Below are 17,106 nucleotides of genomic sequence, written 5' to 3'. Positions count from 1 at the left end.
GCTGAGTTCCCTTGTCTTCACTGGTCCTGCCAGATCCCTCCAAACTGCTAAACATTCTGTATTCCTCTAACACCAATAGAGAGTAATCTCTGAATATCCCTGGACTACAGTTTTGAAATCTGGATTATTTTTGCTCTGTTCCTCACCTCCCTGCCTTACCTTCATTTCCTTAATTTAACCATAAGGGAGGCATGTAACCAGCACCACAGTAGAAGCACAGTGAAGTGGGAGTTACTCATACTACTAATACCAGCCTATTTAGTGGGATTAAGCTCAAGTACTCACAAATGACAAAGCTCTCATGAACACTTTCAAGTTCATCCCAGCACTCCTGCATAAAGATCTATGAAGGGATTTTAGCCTGAGGAAGCCTGGTAATTTAAACAAGATTACCCTTAATGGAAGAGCAAAGGAAGCAAAGAGCAAAAGAGACACACACAAACAAACAAACAAAAACTACACCTCTATGCCTCCATGACCTGAGTGTCTTTTTGTCTCCCACCACCAAGTATGTGCTAGTCCCTTTTCTTCTGCTTCCTCAGAACTGTACTTTTCTTAGCCACTTCTTTCCCCTCCTGTCCTCTTCACCACCACCACTTCTGCTTGACCAAGTCAGCAGCAAACTACAGCCCCTTAAGAGCAGTACATTTGTGTTAACATGAATATGGACACAAATGGTCCTTCCTTACCACTCCATAATGGGCAGTGAGATGTCTCATTTCAGACATGAAACAGCACTTTCAGTAAAAACAAGCATGGAAACATAGGCTCTACAGCAAGGAGTGTGCTAAGAGTGCATCCAGAACAGAAAACACTCAGAAATTCATAGTTTACCTGTTTCTAGCTGGTGACTTCCCTGCATCCTCCTGAACAGACCCAAGGCGTGCAGACAACGTGGTAGTGGAAGAGTCTGGGTGAATCAAACTGCAGGGAAAGGAGCATGACAGAGATGTTTGAGATATCTGCAACATCCAGAGTGTCAGAACAGCTGTAATTAAAGTACAGTTAATTGTCATGCTACCTTCTCATTCGCACTGTGATTGTAAAACCAATGGAGGAACAGGGAGAGCTTTCCCCATCTGTAGGCCAAAGGTATCTGGAAGACAGTGCTCCTATCTTCTTTCAAACTCAACTCTTGAACAACTGAACTCCTACTTCTTGTATTATCCTGCTTTCCCACCTGCTTCCCCTATTTCCCTTTCTTACACATCTTCCTTTCCTACAGGCTGCTATTAGATGCTCTGGTGGTAGACACATTGCCCCATCTCCCAGCATACCATCTTTGCAATCCAAGGAATGCTATCTATAGCTACTGCTAGACAGCTTTTGCCAAGATAGCCTGACAACCTTCTGTAATTGTTTAACCTGGTCCCGATCACCTTTGCCCTCCTTATGTTCCCACCCCAGGAGGAAGTTCAATCACAGCAGATGTTGGAACACCATGGACAGAAATTCCCGTTGGCAAAACTGTGTCAGATCTAAGGCACTACAAGCCAACTGATACAGCCACCCTGCTGTGCTCTAGCACAATAAATGCTCCTAGTGTGGTAGATGCTCTCCATGAGAAACTGTAAGTGATGCAGCTTCGCCTGAGTAGCTGTACTGACCCAGAATAAACCACTCCTTCACTTTTAAAGGACATGGCCCCTTCAAATTAGTTAAAGCAGGAACTCTGTGCTCCAACTGTTTGAAGAGCAGAGTGACATCTGACAAGTACATGCAGCCTCAGTCTCCCTAAATGCTTTTCTCGCTGCTTTGCAGCACCCTTATCTCAATTATGTTATTTTGGAAAGAGACAACTACCAAGTTTTCTTTTGAACCAAACTACTTCTCATGCAGAAGCCGCTATTAGAACACAACCACTGCTCCATTATGAAGTTGTGAGTGACCAGCTCCCATTGTGGCACCATTTAAATTCAGTATCTTGAGTTTAAATCTCTTAAGGTCAATCAGGAACTTACCAAACAGTATTTAAGAAAAGCATCGTAACACAGTGCAAAGTGCAACAAGCACTAACGAAAATGTTAATCCTGCTAAAGCAACAATAAACCACCTAATCCCAAATCTTTCTTCCTCTCACACATAAAAGAGGCCCAACATTTACTCAGTGTCTCCCAAATAGACTGTTCCAGTATAGAGTTATGAGCCTTTCAAAAGCAAGAATTATTTTGAGCACTACAAGCTGCACCAAATAAAGATATACATTTTTTCTTTACATATTCATGTCTACAGGCTGCTGAATGGTCATTATAAAGATAATAATAACACATGCAAAGAGAAAAGTAAAAATACCTTTGGTATTTTGTATATTTGATGAGAAGATTCTGAGAACACTTCGTTATTTCCCAATTCAAAATTTTATAGTATTTATCCCATGCATTGTTACATTACCACTTTAAATGACCATAACATTAAAGCAGAAGGACTTTCCTTTATTTATGCCTAAAGCTGATCATTTAAATGCTTCCAGGTAGGAGCACCATATTCTGAAAAGCAACATGCAGAGCAAGAGTCAGGGCATTTTCCGAAGATAGAAAATGGTTTGACGTGTTTTTTTAAATACCATCAGAAGAGCTGCTAAGGGAGATGTGTTACTAGCACTACCACTGAGTTAAACAAAAGTTCTGACTCAAGACCTCCTCAGTAGTTTCACATCTGCCTGTTCTACTGTTTTAGGGAAATGAGCACAAATACCACACCTTATTATTTCTTCTTCCCCACAACACTAAATTAAATCCAGGTATTACAAAAATAACTTGCATAGCACTTGAAAAGTACAGTGTTCTTTTACTCATGGTCCAAAAATAAAGATCTCCTAATTTAAGAGCAATAGGAATAAATATACTTTGAAAGGAGATTAGAGAACCTTTATAGCTGTCCTTTCAATTCCACTTCATCTGAAACAGGCGGTTACTTCCATCACTTCTCTTTTACCTACACAGAGATCATTTCTTACGTTCTCCTGCCCAATTCAAAACCTGACAGGTAAAGCACCAATGTTGCATTGATTGCCTCTCAACACTGGTGGTTAGAAGGCATGATTTTAGTTCTGTCTTTTCAAACTCTGAAGACAAAAGCCTGCTCTGTCACCAGTACAGAATCACTGATTCAGTACATTAAAGGAAGAACTGCAAATAATTTAAAGCTTCACTAGATGTGTTTCTGCATTTCAGCTTGAAGAGAAGAATATGACAAGCAAGCACAGGATTAGATTCTTTCTACAGGAGTTGGAACGTAAGTTTCCTAGGTGGAGACCACCAGCTTTTGTCTAGGTAGCTATCAGCCTGAGAAGAGTTGAGATGGTGGAGCTGAGCATGAAGCCACTGACTTTACCTTTGCCAGGTGAGATCCTCCTCCAGGAAGATGTTGCGGCTGGCTTTGCGGCTCCCGACCGGGGTGCGCGGCTCGCCGGGGTCCAGCACGGACACAGAACACGCAGAGTCTGACAGGGCATTCAGGTCCTCCCCAATGGAGTTGCTGTCTGTGGAGTGTGCATAGCTTAAGGCTATTTTACGGCAGTAAGTGCAGGCTCGGAGATCCCCTATGGAAAAGGGAACCAGGGAGTGTAAGCAAACAGGAACAAACAGTACTCTGTTGCTACAGGATCAGAGGTGTATAATGGTGGAAACAGAAGGATTTTCTATTTCAAAACCTCTTTGCAAGTCTAATTCTTATACTCTCTTAAAGGGCAAAACCCTGGATAATTACATACTCAGGGAATTTTTCCAAGGCAAATGATGCCTACCACAACATCAGTGAAAGAGGAGAGAGAAGATAAAAAAGGAGAGGAAGAGGCAAGGAGAACACACATGCCCACTGAAATGATGGCAGAACAATAGCCAGTCAGATATGACACACTAGCTGATGTCTAGAATTTGGTAACTGGTATTTGAAATACTCCCCTCACCCTTAATTAAAACATGTGGCTCATACTTTAAAACTACTGTTACTAAAAGCAGATTTTCCTTGAGCATACCTTCTTGTACTGCAATAGTGTAGTGTTCAATAGTGGCCATATTTGGTTTTAGTGTGGTAAAAATTAGCAGGCATGGCATAATCCACCATCTTTCAGAGAGAAACTGGTAGAATTAGGTCCTGTGATTCTTTTGCCTTATTTTTAAGCCAACTACAGACCCACACAGCTTTTCTAGAAGATGCCAGGATCTCAAATGCAGTAACCCTAACAGAGCTGAGCACACAGAGACTGTTCTGTTTCTCAGTAAATAAACCCTACCTGTGTAGCCCATGAATTTTCCAGGGATTTCCTGATTGCAGCATCGACTGCAAAAGATCTGCCCACAGAGACGACAGTGGTGCCTCCTCCGGAAGGTGGTGAATTTCTCACTACAGTCATAACATTCTTTGCACTGGCTGTCAGGCATCCAGTACTGCTTCAAGTCACTGTCCTATACAAGAGAAGACAGCAGATAAAAGCTTTTTCTTTTGTAAATAAGAAAGCATGTTTAGTTTAATGACTCTTTGTAAACCATGCTCAGGGAAAACCAAATTTCATATATTCACCTATCTGTGCATATGTATACACATCCTTGCATAAAAGCACACAAATGATTTTTCATGTGATTTTACAGGCAGAAGGCTGACAGTTCTGAACTAAGAGAATAAATCCAGTAGGACGTTGCCTCCTTGGTCCAAGATGGAAGCAAAGCAGAATAAAACGATAATATGATGTCGATAAAAGTCAAAAATAAACAAATACATGAAGTAGTGATTTCTGTCCCCTCTCATTTGCCCCCAGCACATAAGAGGTCCTCAACTAGCACAGTTTAAAAATTAAAAGAAAAAAAATCCACCACATATTAGTTGAAGCTGTTATCTAGGAGTAAATCAAGTTATCAGAAATTATCACTGCAGGAAGATCATTTCAACAGCTAATACTGGGGTATGTTTTGAAAGGACTACAGATACATGTAAAAAGTTTTATTATTTGATAGAATCTCCAACACTTCAGTAAATACTTGCAAAAGCCCATTCCAGACTGATCGTGTTTCAAAACTCCAGGTTAACTGCTACATGAAAAAAACTGAAATTCACATTCAGTAGACAACAACATGTATTAATTTACAGCACAGCAACGGAAAAACATCATCTGAAAAACAGAGAACTAAAACTTCCATTTGGTGTTGAAGCTACAGAGCAAGAGAAACTCAATTGTGATTCTGAGCACACCAGCTGCAACTGCCATGGATGGAGACAACAGCTAATGGTCACACGACAGCCCTGGCAACACTCTGCTAGAGTTCAGTTCTGGCAAAAAAAGCCTTTTCAGAGGGACTGAATACTCCAGGTTTTTCTTAGGAAGAGAAACTGCTGCAAGTATTTTCTCAATGCAATCAGAGAAGAGATAATCGCACAAAAGAAAAGTTCACTGTGTTCTTGTTTTCACATAATAAAAAAAAAAAAAAAAAAAGAAAAGGGTTTTATTTTAAATTTGGATTAATTTTTGGATATTCACAAGGTAAAGTCTGACATAGCTGCTAGACCAATTTTGAGACCAAAGCAGTTATGATCAACAACACAACACTTTCATGCTGTCCTTAGCCAAGAAAACCTGCACAGAAAGAGGCCAAAGACTGCTGAAGACAGTCTAGCGTTTTAGAGAATCTAGAACTTTTTAAGATAAACACTCAGCTTCAAGCAGGGAAAATTGCAGTGAAGAGCTTTGCCAAGGAACTGCTACAAAGCTGCAGGGGAAGCCATATAAGAGATTTTGTTGCAACTCCACATGATAAGCCAGGTCTCTGGATCTACCACAGAGAGGGGCTGTTCAAACACCAGTGCTGTGCCCCACTTGCATGTGACGATACCCAGAAACCCAGCCACTGCTGGAGACACCTCTCAACTCTCTGCCTTCCTTTCAGGCTGCTCTTCTCATGAGGGAGGGTTCAGAACAGAAGTCTGGCCTACCTCAGTAGTGGAGGCTCATTAAAACAGCACCTTCCAGAACCTGACACAAGCCTTCTACAAAAGCCAAGAGGTCTCCTGTAGAGACAGGCCAAGTCCACAGCAGGAACAAACTGTTGTCTGAACCGACTGAAGCAAAACATGGCTGCAGTCAAGGGCAGTGATGCATTATCTTCTTTACAGAAGTCAGCATGCTGGCAACTAACAGACTGTTTCCAGAAGACCTGGTCATATTAATTTACTGCTGTAACCTGTCTGTTTCAGCAATTCTCCAGTAGCTTCAAATACATCTGAAAATCTCTAGGGCCTTCAGACGTTGCCACAAACTGAAATATTAGTAAGGGGCACACTCAATGCCCTGCTTCTGCTTTACTCTTAAAAATCTTGCCTTTTCTATCATTACAAGTAGAATAGCACTGGAAGCTAAGTAAGTTTACTCAAAGTCTACCTATAAAAGCCATCAAGCCAAAAGCCTTTTTTTTCCTCTACCAGTCTAATTAAATGTACTTTTGCCTGTTCATGTCTTGCCCACAGACATAGCTATTTATACCCTCACTTATAAATAGTTATGGATTCTTTCCTCATCTAGAGCCTCTTCTTAAAGGTATGGTCCAACTGAGCACATGCAGGTGAAATCAGCAAGTCAGTAGCAACCACCACACTCTATCTGAACTGAAACTGATTAACAGGGCGTGCCTTTAAAGCAAATATTGCTGACCAATCAGTACCACATTAAGTAGCAGATTTAAACCACTCCAAGAATTCTCATTACTATTTGAGACAGTTAATGTGTTTCACTGTTAGCCTTGGTTAGCCTTCTAGGGAGAAAACGATGAGGACTTTTTTTGTTTGGTATTTTTTTTTCACTAGACTGGGTAACACATAAGTGGGAAGGAGTCTAAAAAGAAAGCATCTGGTAAGACACAAGAGGCCAAGTAAATGCAATGATTCACTCCCCCAATATGACAGATGTTTGGCAAGTCAAAAGCCAGCATCAAATGAAATTGTTTCCCCTGCATTCACACAATGCTTTTGAGTTTATTCAATCATCCTTCAAACATCCAGAAAAAAAAAATAAATTCCCATGATGCATCTAAAAACAAAGCTCAGAAAAGCCCAGTAAAGAGTTAATTTTCTAGATGGTTTGGCCTACAAATCCTTCAAAAGAAATACCTGGCTCTTCCCCTCCATGATTTCTTTGAGGCGTTTTAAAACAGTGCTGAGGCTTCTTAACTGAACTGCAGTTCGAGGATCATGACCTCCAAGAGGTGGTTCTACTTTCCTTCGATTGTCTGGAAGGGAAGAGAGAGCAATATTCATTTCTTCCATGATACATCAACATTCACAACACAAAGCCCCATTAGAGGGAAAAACATTCAGGTATACATATATTTTACAAAGTTACAATGTGTACTGCGTCTTGCCCTTGCTTTCTTTTCTCCCCAAAGGCACTTCTGATGCCAGACAGTTTGCTGTGACTGACATTTTAAATATCACCCTCTGTGTTTACAAGAAGCCATTTAAGCTCTCTGAGAATGAAAACATCTTTCAAAGAAGTGATTTTCAACCTACCAGATGAAGCTTGTAGTAGCCTATTACAAGGCACTGAGGTCTCATTTTTAAAATTCCCTCTAGGATATTAATGCTTACAAAATAATTACTACAATTACATTCATTCTAGGAGTAGTAAAAGTCAATGCTTTAACCTGAACTTATTTATAAATTACTACAGCAAAAATCAGGACTCCATTGCTCAGCTCCTATTAAAAACAGTACTTCAGAATAAAATGCATTCAGAAGTTCACATTTTTGAGGAGTTTGGGGCTTTTTTGTTCGGTTTTTTTTTGAAAAAAAAAAAAAAAAATCAGGTTCTTGAGAACTTGTACTTAATCAAGTCATTCTTGATTAACTATAATAAAGAGACTCCTGAATAAGAATGTAATGCAGCCAATTTATTTTACTTTGAAGCATTGCTGAACAAGTTACAAATAGACTCCTTCTCTCCAGACAGATTTGAAAACACAGCTTTCTATCTACCTAAACATTTTCAGAATCTCTTTCCTGGATCAACTACTTTCTGAACAGTTTAAAGTTTCTTACCAGCTTCGTTGCTCTCCATGTGCCTAGTGTTTTATTTAGCTTGCCCCTAGCACAGGAAGAGCAGACATGGCTGCTCCCTGTTTACTGCCTGGGCTATGCCTGGTGTCAGCAGCACTGCTGACAGCTCTGCCTGCAGCCCGTTAACTGTTGCTGTGCAGTGACAGCTGCGCTGCTGCTCCCTGCGCAGCAGGCCAAAACCCTCCCTGCAATGTGACTAAAACCGTGGGATTCCAGGCCTCCTCTTCAGCTTCTTGGGAGGTATTTTTAGTCAATCAGCCCATGCTTTGCTGCTATGTACAACAAAGAATGCACAACATTTTCCTTTTTAAGGAAAGAAACCCATTTCTGTAACTAGCCACTTGCAATTGATTTCTTTTTCAAAATCAAACAGACTTTTGTGCAGTATAAATTTCAGTATTTTAGGGTGATTAAAGGGAGTTGAATATTTCAAGAATACATTGATAATACCAGAGAAACCTCTGGCTCCTCCTTAATTCTATCACAAGATCTGTGCTGTGTTTACTTCCTGGTACTTCCTCTGAATTCAAGAGTATCTCCTTTCCAGGAATGTTGCTTCCAATTCAAAGAATTATCAGATCTACTGCCTAACTACCAATAAATCTTGTCAGGCAAGTGACTTCCAAAAACACAAAAAAACACAGCCCTGAGGAAATGCCACAGGTAACTCCACACTAGTGCTTGTTAGTTAAAATCCCTTTTCTCTGTTCCATAAAACAATGTCAGAAGGATGTCACCTACATAAGGAAAAGCATGCCATCAGCAGTAGCAGCTCCTGGCTAACCTGTTTATACTAGAGAAGCTGACTGATACTCAGATTAAAATTCAGTTGTTCTTTTCCTTCTCAATCATGAGATTTCTCCCTTTCTGAGGAAAAACACACTGTATAGCAAGAAAGTAAGAAGTTATTATTCCTGTAGACAAGAAAACACTGTCTAAAACACCATCCTTCAAAAACCCCTGATCCAAACTGCATTATTCTAAGTTAAAAATTAACTCCTACAGCTAAAACAAAAAAAAAGTTAATTTATTTCAACAGTAAACATCATCTTTCCTATATGTATTTATGGCTGCTGATCCTTGGTAAAACCTAGGAAAAAACCTCTGAATTATAGAAATATGTTTTTACATAGAGAAATAGAGTTTCACGATTCTATAGTATTTTAGCATTCATTTCACAGTGAAGGACAAGGCAAAAACACCACAAGAACTATTTTGTTGCAACCTAAAGCTTCAATTTATAGGACAGCTGACTATATACTAACATAAGACGTAGAGATTCACACAGTTTCAACAATACAAAAATATCCCTGCCAGAGATGTTAATACAGAACAACAGTAATTGCTTTGTAATTACGTGCTGCCACGGCATAAAATTTCATATTCAAGCTCACTACCACAGTTCAAATATCACATCTTCCTCAAGACACTGCCAGAAAAAGTACTGCCAAGAAAAGTAGGAAAACTGTCCTTCATTTTGTAACATGCATTTTCACGTTCCAAAATGTTTTTGATTACAAAAGATGCTCTGGTAATAACTCATGCTCCCCAATGGTTTCCAGTAACTAGCACATGCTTTCCTCAGGCCTTCTTCCCCTTATATGATCACTGGCCACTCCTTGCTCCTGCTAAGCTCCTTTGCCTTTCCCTATTACTGCCACTCTGCTACAATTGTCTAGCATTAACAGCATTATCCTGTGTGACAGGGTAGCAAGCAAGAACTGTTTTTACTACCCATGCTCCCTCTGCAGCAGTCAGCATTTCCAGTTCTCCTTAAACAGGATTTGCAAGCCTTGACATTATCTCAGTGACAATAGTCTCATTATTGGACTATTCTGGTTTAATCCAGGACCTTGACAACCCTCATCTGACAGCACAGCACACACAGTCCAACACAAACCACTGGGCCCACGGTCCCCCAGCAGTGACACCAGCTCTGCAGCACCTGCCCCAGCACACCATGATGCCACTGACTACCCAAGAGAGAGACCACAAAGGCCATTGTGGAGTCTCAGCACTGGTTCTTCAGCCACACAACCCTCAGAGCATTTCTGACATAAGTCAGGCATCCAATAGCTCCCCCTATTTTCACTAAAGCCAGTATGGAGATATTATAATGTTTCTGTGTAAGCAGTCATGAAGGGAAGCACAAAACTGAAACCCTACATAACTGCTTCCAGACAGTGTCCTACAAAAGCCACCATTCTTCATGTTGCTCTTCACTTGCAGCTGTCTGACAGCACAGTCCCTGGGCAATGAAAATATCTGCTGCACAGACACCACTAGCTAAAGTACAGATGAAGGGTGAGGGTCAGCAGCTTCAGGAGCAATTTCATTTCATCGCTATTTAGAGCCTTTTATTTATTTACTCCTTTCAGTTTGTTTAACTTCATACATTATTTAAGATCGAGTAGGCTAGAAAGACCTTTGTGAAGTGCTTATATATTTTCCTGCCTACAGTTGCCCACGTTACCAAGTAATGGCAAAGCCTAGAGAGACATTTACAGGCCTGCAGACACATGGCTACAAGAAAACTTAACTCAATCAGACACTGCACTGTCACTGAAATCAGTGGGTGACCCAACCTACCAATCTAGGTGTTTATATAAATCCTACCACTTATTTTCCTACTTTTCACTATTTAGATTTGATAATAATTTCTAAGATTATTTATGACGGCCACCATCAGCTGCAATAGCAGAAATAAAATTCTCCACTACTGAAACAAAATCCTGAAAGAGCTGATTATTCAGCACCTTTTAAGGTAAAAAGGGAAAGGAAAAATAATTTTCTAAAGTCTGCTTCAAAAAACCTCAACCTCTCATTTTTAGAGAAGAAAAACGCAAGTATTTGTCCCCCTCTTCAAATAAAATGAGATGGCTAAAAAACTCCCCCAAATCTTCTCACCCATCCAGTACACTTTTACATGTGTTACACAGGTTTGACATGTTTGTCACAGCAGCAAGGTTGTTTGGGAGAAAATACTCAACAGCAAATCAGGCCACTTGGCACACAGTACCACAGAAATCTCTTCAAAAAGTGAGCAGCAATTCCTGCTTGCTGTAACTTCACTTCTTTACAGGCTAATTTGTCATCACATCTTTCTAAACATACTTCCATTCAAACCCGGAGATACGAACAGAGGTCCTGAAAAGGAGCTGGAATAATACAGGAACAGTTCCTCCCACACACCTTAAACTAAATCTTATTCCCTGGATGCCTACTCTCAGTGGAAGTCAAACAGCAAGATTATTTCTGCCTTCTGAGTACTGAACAACAGACCTCACCTGAAGGTTTCTAACATCTTATCCCCAAGCAATTTCCAAGTGATTTTCAAGTGATACCACGAAAAAGTAAATTGGCTTATCAGCTAAGAGCACATGGCTGTTCTTGAGACATTTGAGAAAACTGTTTAAGAAAGAGCCCGAGCAAACAAAACAAAACCCACAAATTAATTAATTAAACCCCTTAATTGGTTTGCTGGAAGCAGTACAATTAAAAGGATCAAACAGTACTAGAGGGCAAAGAGGAAGATGATGAACATCTTTAACTAAGCATGCAAATGACTTCAGGAAAAACGTTAGTTCTCTATACTACACTTTTGCCTGGCTACCAAAACTACATGTCTTTCTAAAACTCCCACACACATTAACAACATTTAGGATCTGATTTGCTTGCACTAGGTACCACACTCCTGGAAATACTGCCTTGCACAAGATTGTTATCTGGTTTAGCAGTTTCCTCAAGGCTACCACTAACAGCCAACAGTAACCTGCCAGATGTCAAGAGGAACCCCTGCAATCTACTTCCTAGCTCTTCCACATCCTCATAAAGCCATTACACAGTTGCACCTTTGAGATTACAATCACAATTCACATACCAGCTAAAGATTCAGTATAGAATCTGTCAATAGTTTCAAGAATAGTCAGGACCAGACAAAAAAAATCTTAAGCACAACTTCCTATTAAATTTTCCTCAAAACAACTACAAGCAAAACCCTTCATTTACACCCCCCCTTGAAGGCACCAACATCAAATCCATCCAGACTAAGCACTAAAGTTAGAGTTAGCATGTCGATGTTAAGAAACTAGACTCTGAAAGCAAAAAGCAAAATGTTCAAAGTAGAAATGTTCAGGATCAAAGTTCAGGTGACTTAAAAACACTGGATGTATTTTGGCAGCCCCTTCTGTTCCAGACTGTTTTCCAATTGAAAGAGCAGAGCTCCAACAAGAAATTGTCTTGCTGGAACACCAAGAAAGTTGGAGGGTTATGAGGTTAAAGCGCAACCTCACTAACAGAAGCAGTGTAGCCTGATACTAAATTCTGCTATGAATTTAGACACTCAATGAACTTTTGCTCAAATCCTTCCACCTCACCCTGAAGCATCCTGACTAGTAGAACATTGCCTTATAGAACAAAGAGCTGAAATTACCCAGAGTTGCAGAAGATCTTCTTTGCAGCTCACCAGTCAGTGGTTTTTTGTAAGGAATTGGTGACCTCAGAGACTGAGCCCTCGTGGGATGCTGAGGACTGGACCAGCCACCACTCAATGCTTGTGGATCACTCTGTCCTGCCTCTGCTCTCTCTGCTGGGGATGAAAGCCTGCCATCATCTAGAGTTGACAAAAAGCAAGAAACCACCTGTTCAGACATGATAAAGAAAATCAGTAGTACACACAAAGCTAAGGGTAAAAAAACTCACAATTAGCTCTTTTGGATCATGATTAAACAAAACAAAGAATTTTTAGTTTTAAAAGTACTATACACATCATAGAAACAGAACAGTAGGCTGTCTTCAAGGCTCAGGCTATTTCAGAAATTCCCTAACATGGAAAGTGTCAAAAAAAAGCCCTGGCAGATTAGTCTCGAGTATAAATGTGAATTATTCTTGCTAAATAGAATAACTACACTTGACTATCAGCTTCTGCCTTGAAAAGAGAGTTTCAGTTATTTTACAAGCCAGTACTGAGATCACATTAAAGTTACCACAGCCTTTAATTTCCATCAGCAGATCAGTTGTAGACAGGTTCTCATTGACTCCAGTAATACACACATTTCATGTGTTGTTTCAAGGTTGTTTTCCCATTCACTTAACAAAAGACTTTGCTGACTCCAGCTATATTTGTCAGGAAAAAAAACAAGTGAAGCCAATATTGACCACATTTTATGCTACTTTCAATAAATTAGCAATCATAGGTGCTATTCTACTATGCAAACTAATAGCAGTCATACCAAGTAATTATTTCTCATTCTGCACAAGAAGAGTCTGAACAGATCGGTTTGCTTATGCAAAAAAACTGTTTGGCTCTTTTTCCCCAGCCCAAACATTGCTGAAGTATGCTTAGCAGAGCTGGATAATGAACAGACTAAACAAAAGCAGCTGACCAGTGTGCCATCTCCAGTAAAGAAATACACAGCTTTTGCACAAAATCCAGCTGTACTCATTCACCAGTCTCTGCAGGATCTTTCTCTGAAACCAAAAGGAACTCACATAGTTCTTTTAGAGTTTGAGAACATATTTCATGACACATGCAGCACAAAGGCCAAAATCAAGTAATCCCTTTTCATACACAAAACTTTCACAACACTTCAGATTTCTGACGGGGAGCATGTAAGCCATGCAAATTAAGTGTGGACTTCCTGCTTTATTGCAGCTCAGCTGTCACTCAGCTGCAGGTATGACATGCACTGGAAGGTGAGGAGTGGATGAAGTCTGATGTAAGAACTCGCACTGGAAGGACAAGCACACATTTTGCTCATACAGGCTAGCAGAGGGTTACTCCTACTTTCGGCCCCAAAAAAATCATACAGGCAAAAAAATTCTGATGTTAAGCTAAGAATCTATACAATACTATCGGCTAACTGGCTTTTCTTTGACTTGGACAGGCAGCCACAGATTTCCAGCTGCAAGATGCTGGCTATCTTCCCTCATAATAAAGCTCTACTACATCATCTAAAAGCAAGATGCAATATCCCTCATAAAAGAGCTGCCATCAGTCCTTTGACATTATGCTCCTATGGTTTTTATAAGCAGCAAACAGCTCACATAACCTACGCCCACACATCCCCCCAGCACTCACCTTTGCTGAAACGGAAGAGATTTACAAAAGAACTGTAAGCTGATTTGAAAGGAGGCTCGTCCTGGTCAGGAGTCAAGGGTTTGAAGTGAGTGAGGTGAGATGGGCTGCTGGGAGAACGAGGTAGGTCACTGGTAGAGTCCAGTGTCGGAGAGCGTTTGTCATCTGCAGCCATTTCAGGTGCGCTGGAAAGAGATCAGCAACACACGTTACACAGGGGCTGGTGAAACAGAACCTCTTCTGAACAGGAGGTGTCTCATCAGATCCCAGAGGAGAGACATTCACCCATCTGACCATAGGCATCTGCTGTTAGCACAGATCTAGAGTGCCAGAGGAGTCCATGCCCCCTGCCCAGCCACTGACAAGAGAGCAGCATCTCTGCAGAGCCTAATTCCGAGTGCCTGGTTAAACATCCAGAGCAACAAAGTCAACAACCACCACACTGATTACACACTCCACTGGAGCTTTATGAGAACCTGAAGTTTTCAAATGGAGACTCTGCAGGCATACTACATAGAAGTTTTAACTTTGACAGCTCTTCTTCTAATGTTGGGACTTCTGCAGCCCTTGTAACAAAACTGGAAACAGGCATGCCTGGGCAAGCACAAGGCAGACTTGTTGTTTGGCCAGGTTAACTGCAGAATGAGAAGCAGAATGAACTACAAACAAAAACAGGACTGAAAGAATAATTTTAGTATGAAACAGTTTCCCTCCACTCTGCATTACAATACAAGCCCTTGTGCAAGTTACTAGGGAAGCAACCCAAACTGTGATTTACTTGTTGTCAAATCTAACACATTCAAACATCATTTTCAGGAGCAACTCCATTAAGGAAAAACAAACAAAAACCCCAAACCATTTTCTGTATTAAGAGAAGCCATACTTGTAAACCCTATTTTCTGCATACCAAAGCTTCCATACAGCCAAGAGTCATACTTTTCCCCAACCCATGCTCTTTCAGCTGAGCAGACACCCAATTTCTTTCACAACACCCCACTCAGCCTGCACTTCCAGCCTGCTAGACTTCATCTTTGTTTAAGCAAGATTTAGTGAAATGTTTGACAGAGCAGGAACACAGGGAGCTGATGGAACCTATGAGTGATGGCTGATTTTTACCTGTGCCAAGGATCAAACCCCCTCATGAGCCTACTTCCTGCTCAGCAGCTGATACACACTTCTTCACAAAATAACAATTTCCCGTTTCCACAACTGTTCCCTAGAACTTACAGGCTGACTAGAATATTTTCTTCCCAGTTCCAAGAAGCCATACTAAAAGAAATCTGTGCAGTCCAGAGAAAATCAGTGTGATGAGCAAGTGACACTTAAAGCGCTAACAAGCTCCAGCCAGCTCATGTGGCAAGGTTTGACCGTTCCTACAAAGAATGCTGAAAAGATGGTATCTGCAAGTCATTCACATGACTTCTCAGTGGACTTCTGCTTGTTGCTCTGTACAGTAAGCACCTTCAGCTCAGAGTTTCTTTTGCTATTCACATATCCTCAGGAAAGAAAGTAGAGAGGCATCATTTACTAAGTTCCAAGAGAAACTTTGGTCAGGTTCTTTCTGTTAGGCTGAGTTTTGGTCTTCCACATCCCTCTCCCCTGTAAATCAGGGTACGTTTTGTTGTTCATTTCACCAGTATTATTCAAACAGGCGATGTTTGAATGTACTTAAACACCAAAGTTCATGGAACATTTTCCTTGAAACACACTCTTCAGGTAAATTTGGAATCTTTTCTTCAATCGTAAGGCAATTAATAGTTTGCTTTTTAAATGTTGAACATACAAGAAGGGTGTACCTTCACACCCACCACCACATTAAAAATACCACTATGAAGTCAAAAAGTTTTATAGGAAACTATGTTCATATTTCAGCAACTGACTATAGCCTGGCAAGATAAGAGTTAAAAGCAAGCCTTTGAACATGCATTAAATATATATATATATACACACACATACACACATATATAAAAAAATTAAACCTTTTGTTTCAAAGGGGAAAAAACCATAATAACTGCTTCTGTCACAGCAGTATTAGCCTAGTTAAAACTATTGAAAGTTTAACAGCATTGAACCTATCAAACTATTGAAAGAACAGCACTGTGCCTGGCATTAGCTCCAGAAACACCTAGATTTTCTGTGCTGTGGAATCTATCAGCCTTCCTATGCTTTAGTTGTCCCACCAAAGGGAAAATACTCCTCTCATCCCACCGCAAGAAACCAAGAAATTGTCACTTCTTTGTATAATACAGGAAATGAAAAAGCAAGGTGCACACATCGGTCACCAAGCAGAACACCAGAGCACATTCCTCGCAGGATCCTCACCAACAGTCACGGGGTACCTAAACCCACTGCAAGCTGCAGCTTCAGCAATCACCAACTCATCACCGATAAAATACGGAGAACAAGGGTGGCTGTGAGCCTCGCTCCTCACACTACTGCTGCTCCATCCAGAGCAGCGCCGGGACATCCACAAAGTGGTCAGTGTCACAAGGATACGGCCACTCCTTCTTACATAGACACTACTCCCGGGCACCCGGATAACACCCCCGGGTGAAAAACACCCGCAATTCAAACATAACTGCGTGACACACACGCTCCCCTTCCAACCTCTGCGCAGGAGACAGCCGCTTTGCTCTCCGCTCTCTGAAGGGGAGACCGCCGCCCTCCCTCACGCGGGACGGCAGACCCGGAGATCACCTGCGACGGGACGGGGAGGACGCGGTGGGCAGCGACCCCCGGAGAGCCGCCGCCAGCCGCTACCAGGGCCGGCCCGGGCAGGCCGGAGAAGGCTCGCGGGGCAAGGGGCGGCAGAGCGGCGCGGCCCTGGCGGGCTGTGCTCACCTGCTGCCCGCGGCTGCGGTGCCGGTGCTGGGGCGGCACCGCCGCGCTTCCTTCCCCGCCCGGCCCGGCAGCGCCGCCAGCCCTGACCCACCGCCCGCCGAGCGCTCCGCTCCCCGCCCAGGCATCGCCAATCGAAACTCCGCGCACTC

General features: G+C 41.5%; 1 protein-coding gene across 3 annotated transcripts in view; it reads right to left on the bottom strand.

The window, feature by feature from the left end:
- PIKFYVE (phosphoinositide kinase, FYVE-type zinc finger containing) overlaps window positions 1-17,007 on the bottom strand; it is a 61,965-nt gene extending 44,958 nt beyond the window's left edge. Inside the window, exons 1-7 of one of the 3 annotated variants that reach the window (XM_066322699.1) lie at window positions 16,958-17,007; window positions 14,120-14,301; window positions 12,473-12,652; window positions 7,096-7,214; window positions 4,235-4,406; window positions 3,334-3,541; window positions 835-924 (exon numbers count right to left, since the gene is read on the bottom strand). In XM_066322699.1, the coding sequence (XP_066178796.1) occupies window positions 835-924; window positions 3,334-3,541; window positions 4,235-4,406; window positions 7,096-7,214; window positions 12,473-12,652; window positions 14,120-14,291 (941 nt within the window). In that variant the 5' untranslated portion in view covers window positions 14,292-14,301; window positions 16,958-17,007. Of the gene's footprint in view, window positions 1-834; window positions 925-3,333; window positions 3,542-4,234; window positions 4,407-7,095; window positions 7,215-8,022; window positions 8,674-12,472; window positions 12,653-14,119; window positions 14,302-16,723; window positions 16,857-16,957 lie in introns of those variants that run through there. The other 2 variants (XM_066322701.1, XM_066322700.1) reach the window with 2 other exon arrangements.
- Between the last annotated feature and the right edge of the window lie 99 nt (window positions 17,008-17,106).

Source organism: Sylvia atricapilla, chromosome 7, assembly GCF_009819655.1.
Source record: "Sylvia atricapilla isolate bSylAtr1 chromosome 7, bSylAtr1.pri, whole genome shotgun sequence".
Classification (NCBI taxonomy): Eukaryota; Metazoa; Chordata; class Aves; order Passeriformes; family Sylviidae; genus Sylvia; species Sylvia atricapilla.
Note: the sequence above shows the minus strand (reverse complement) of the source record. Positions and strands in the feature narration are given on the sequence as shown.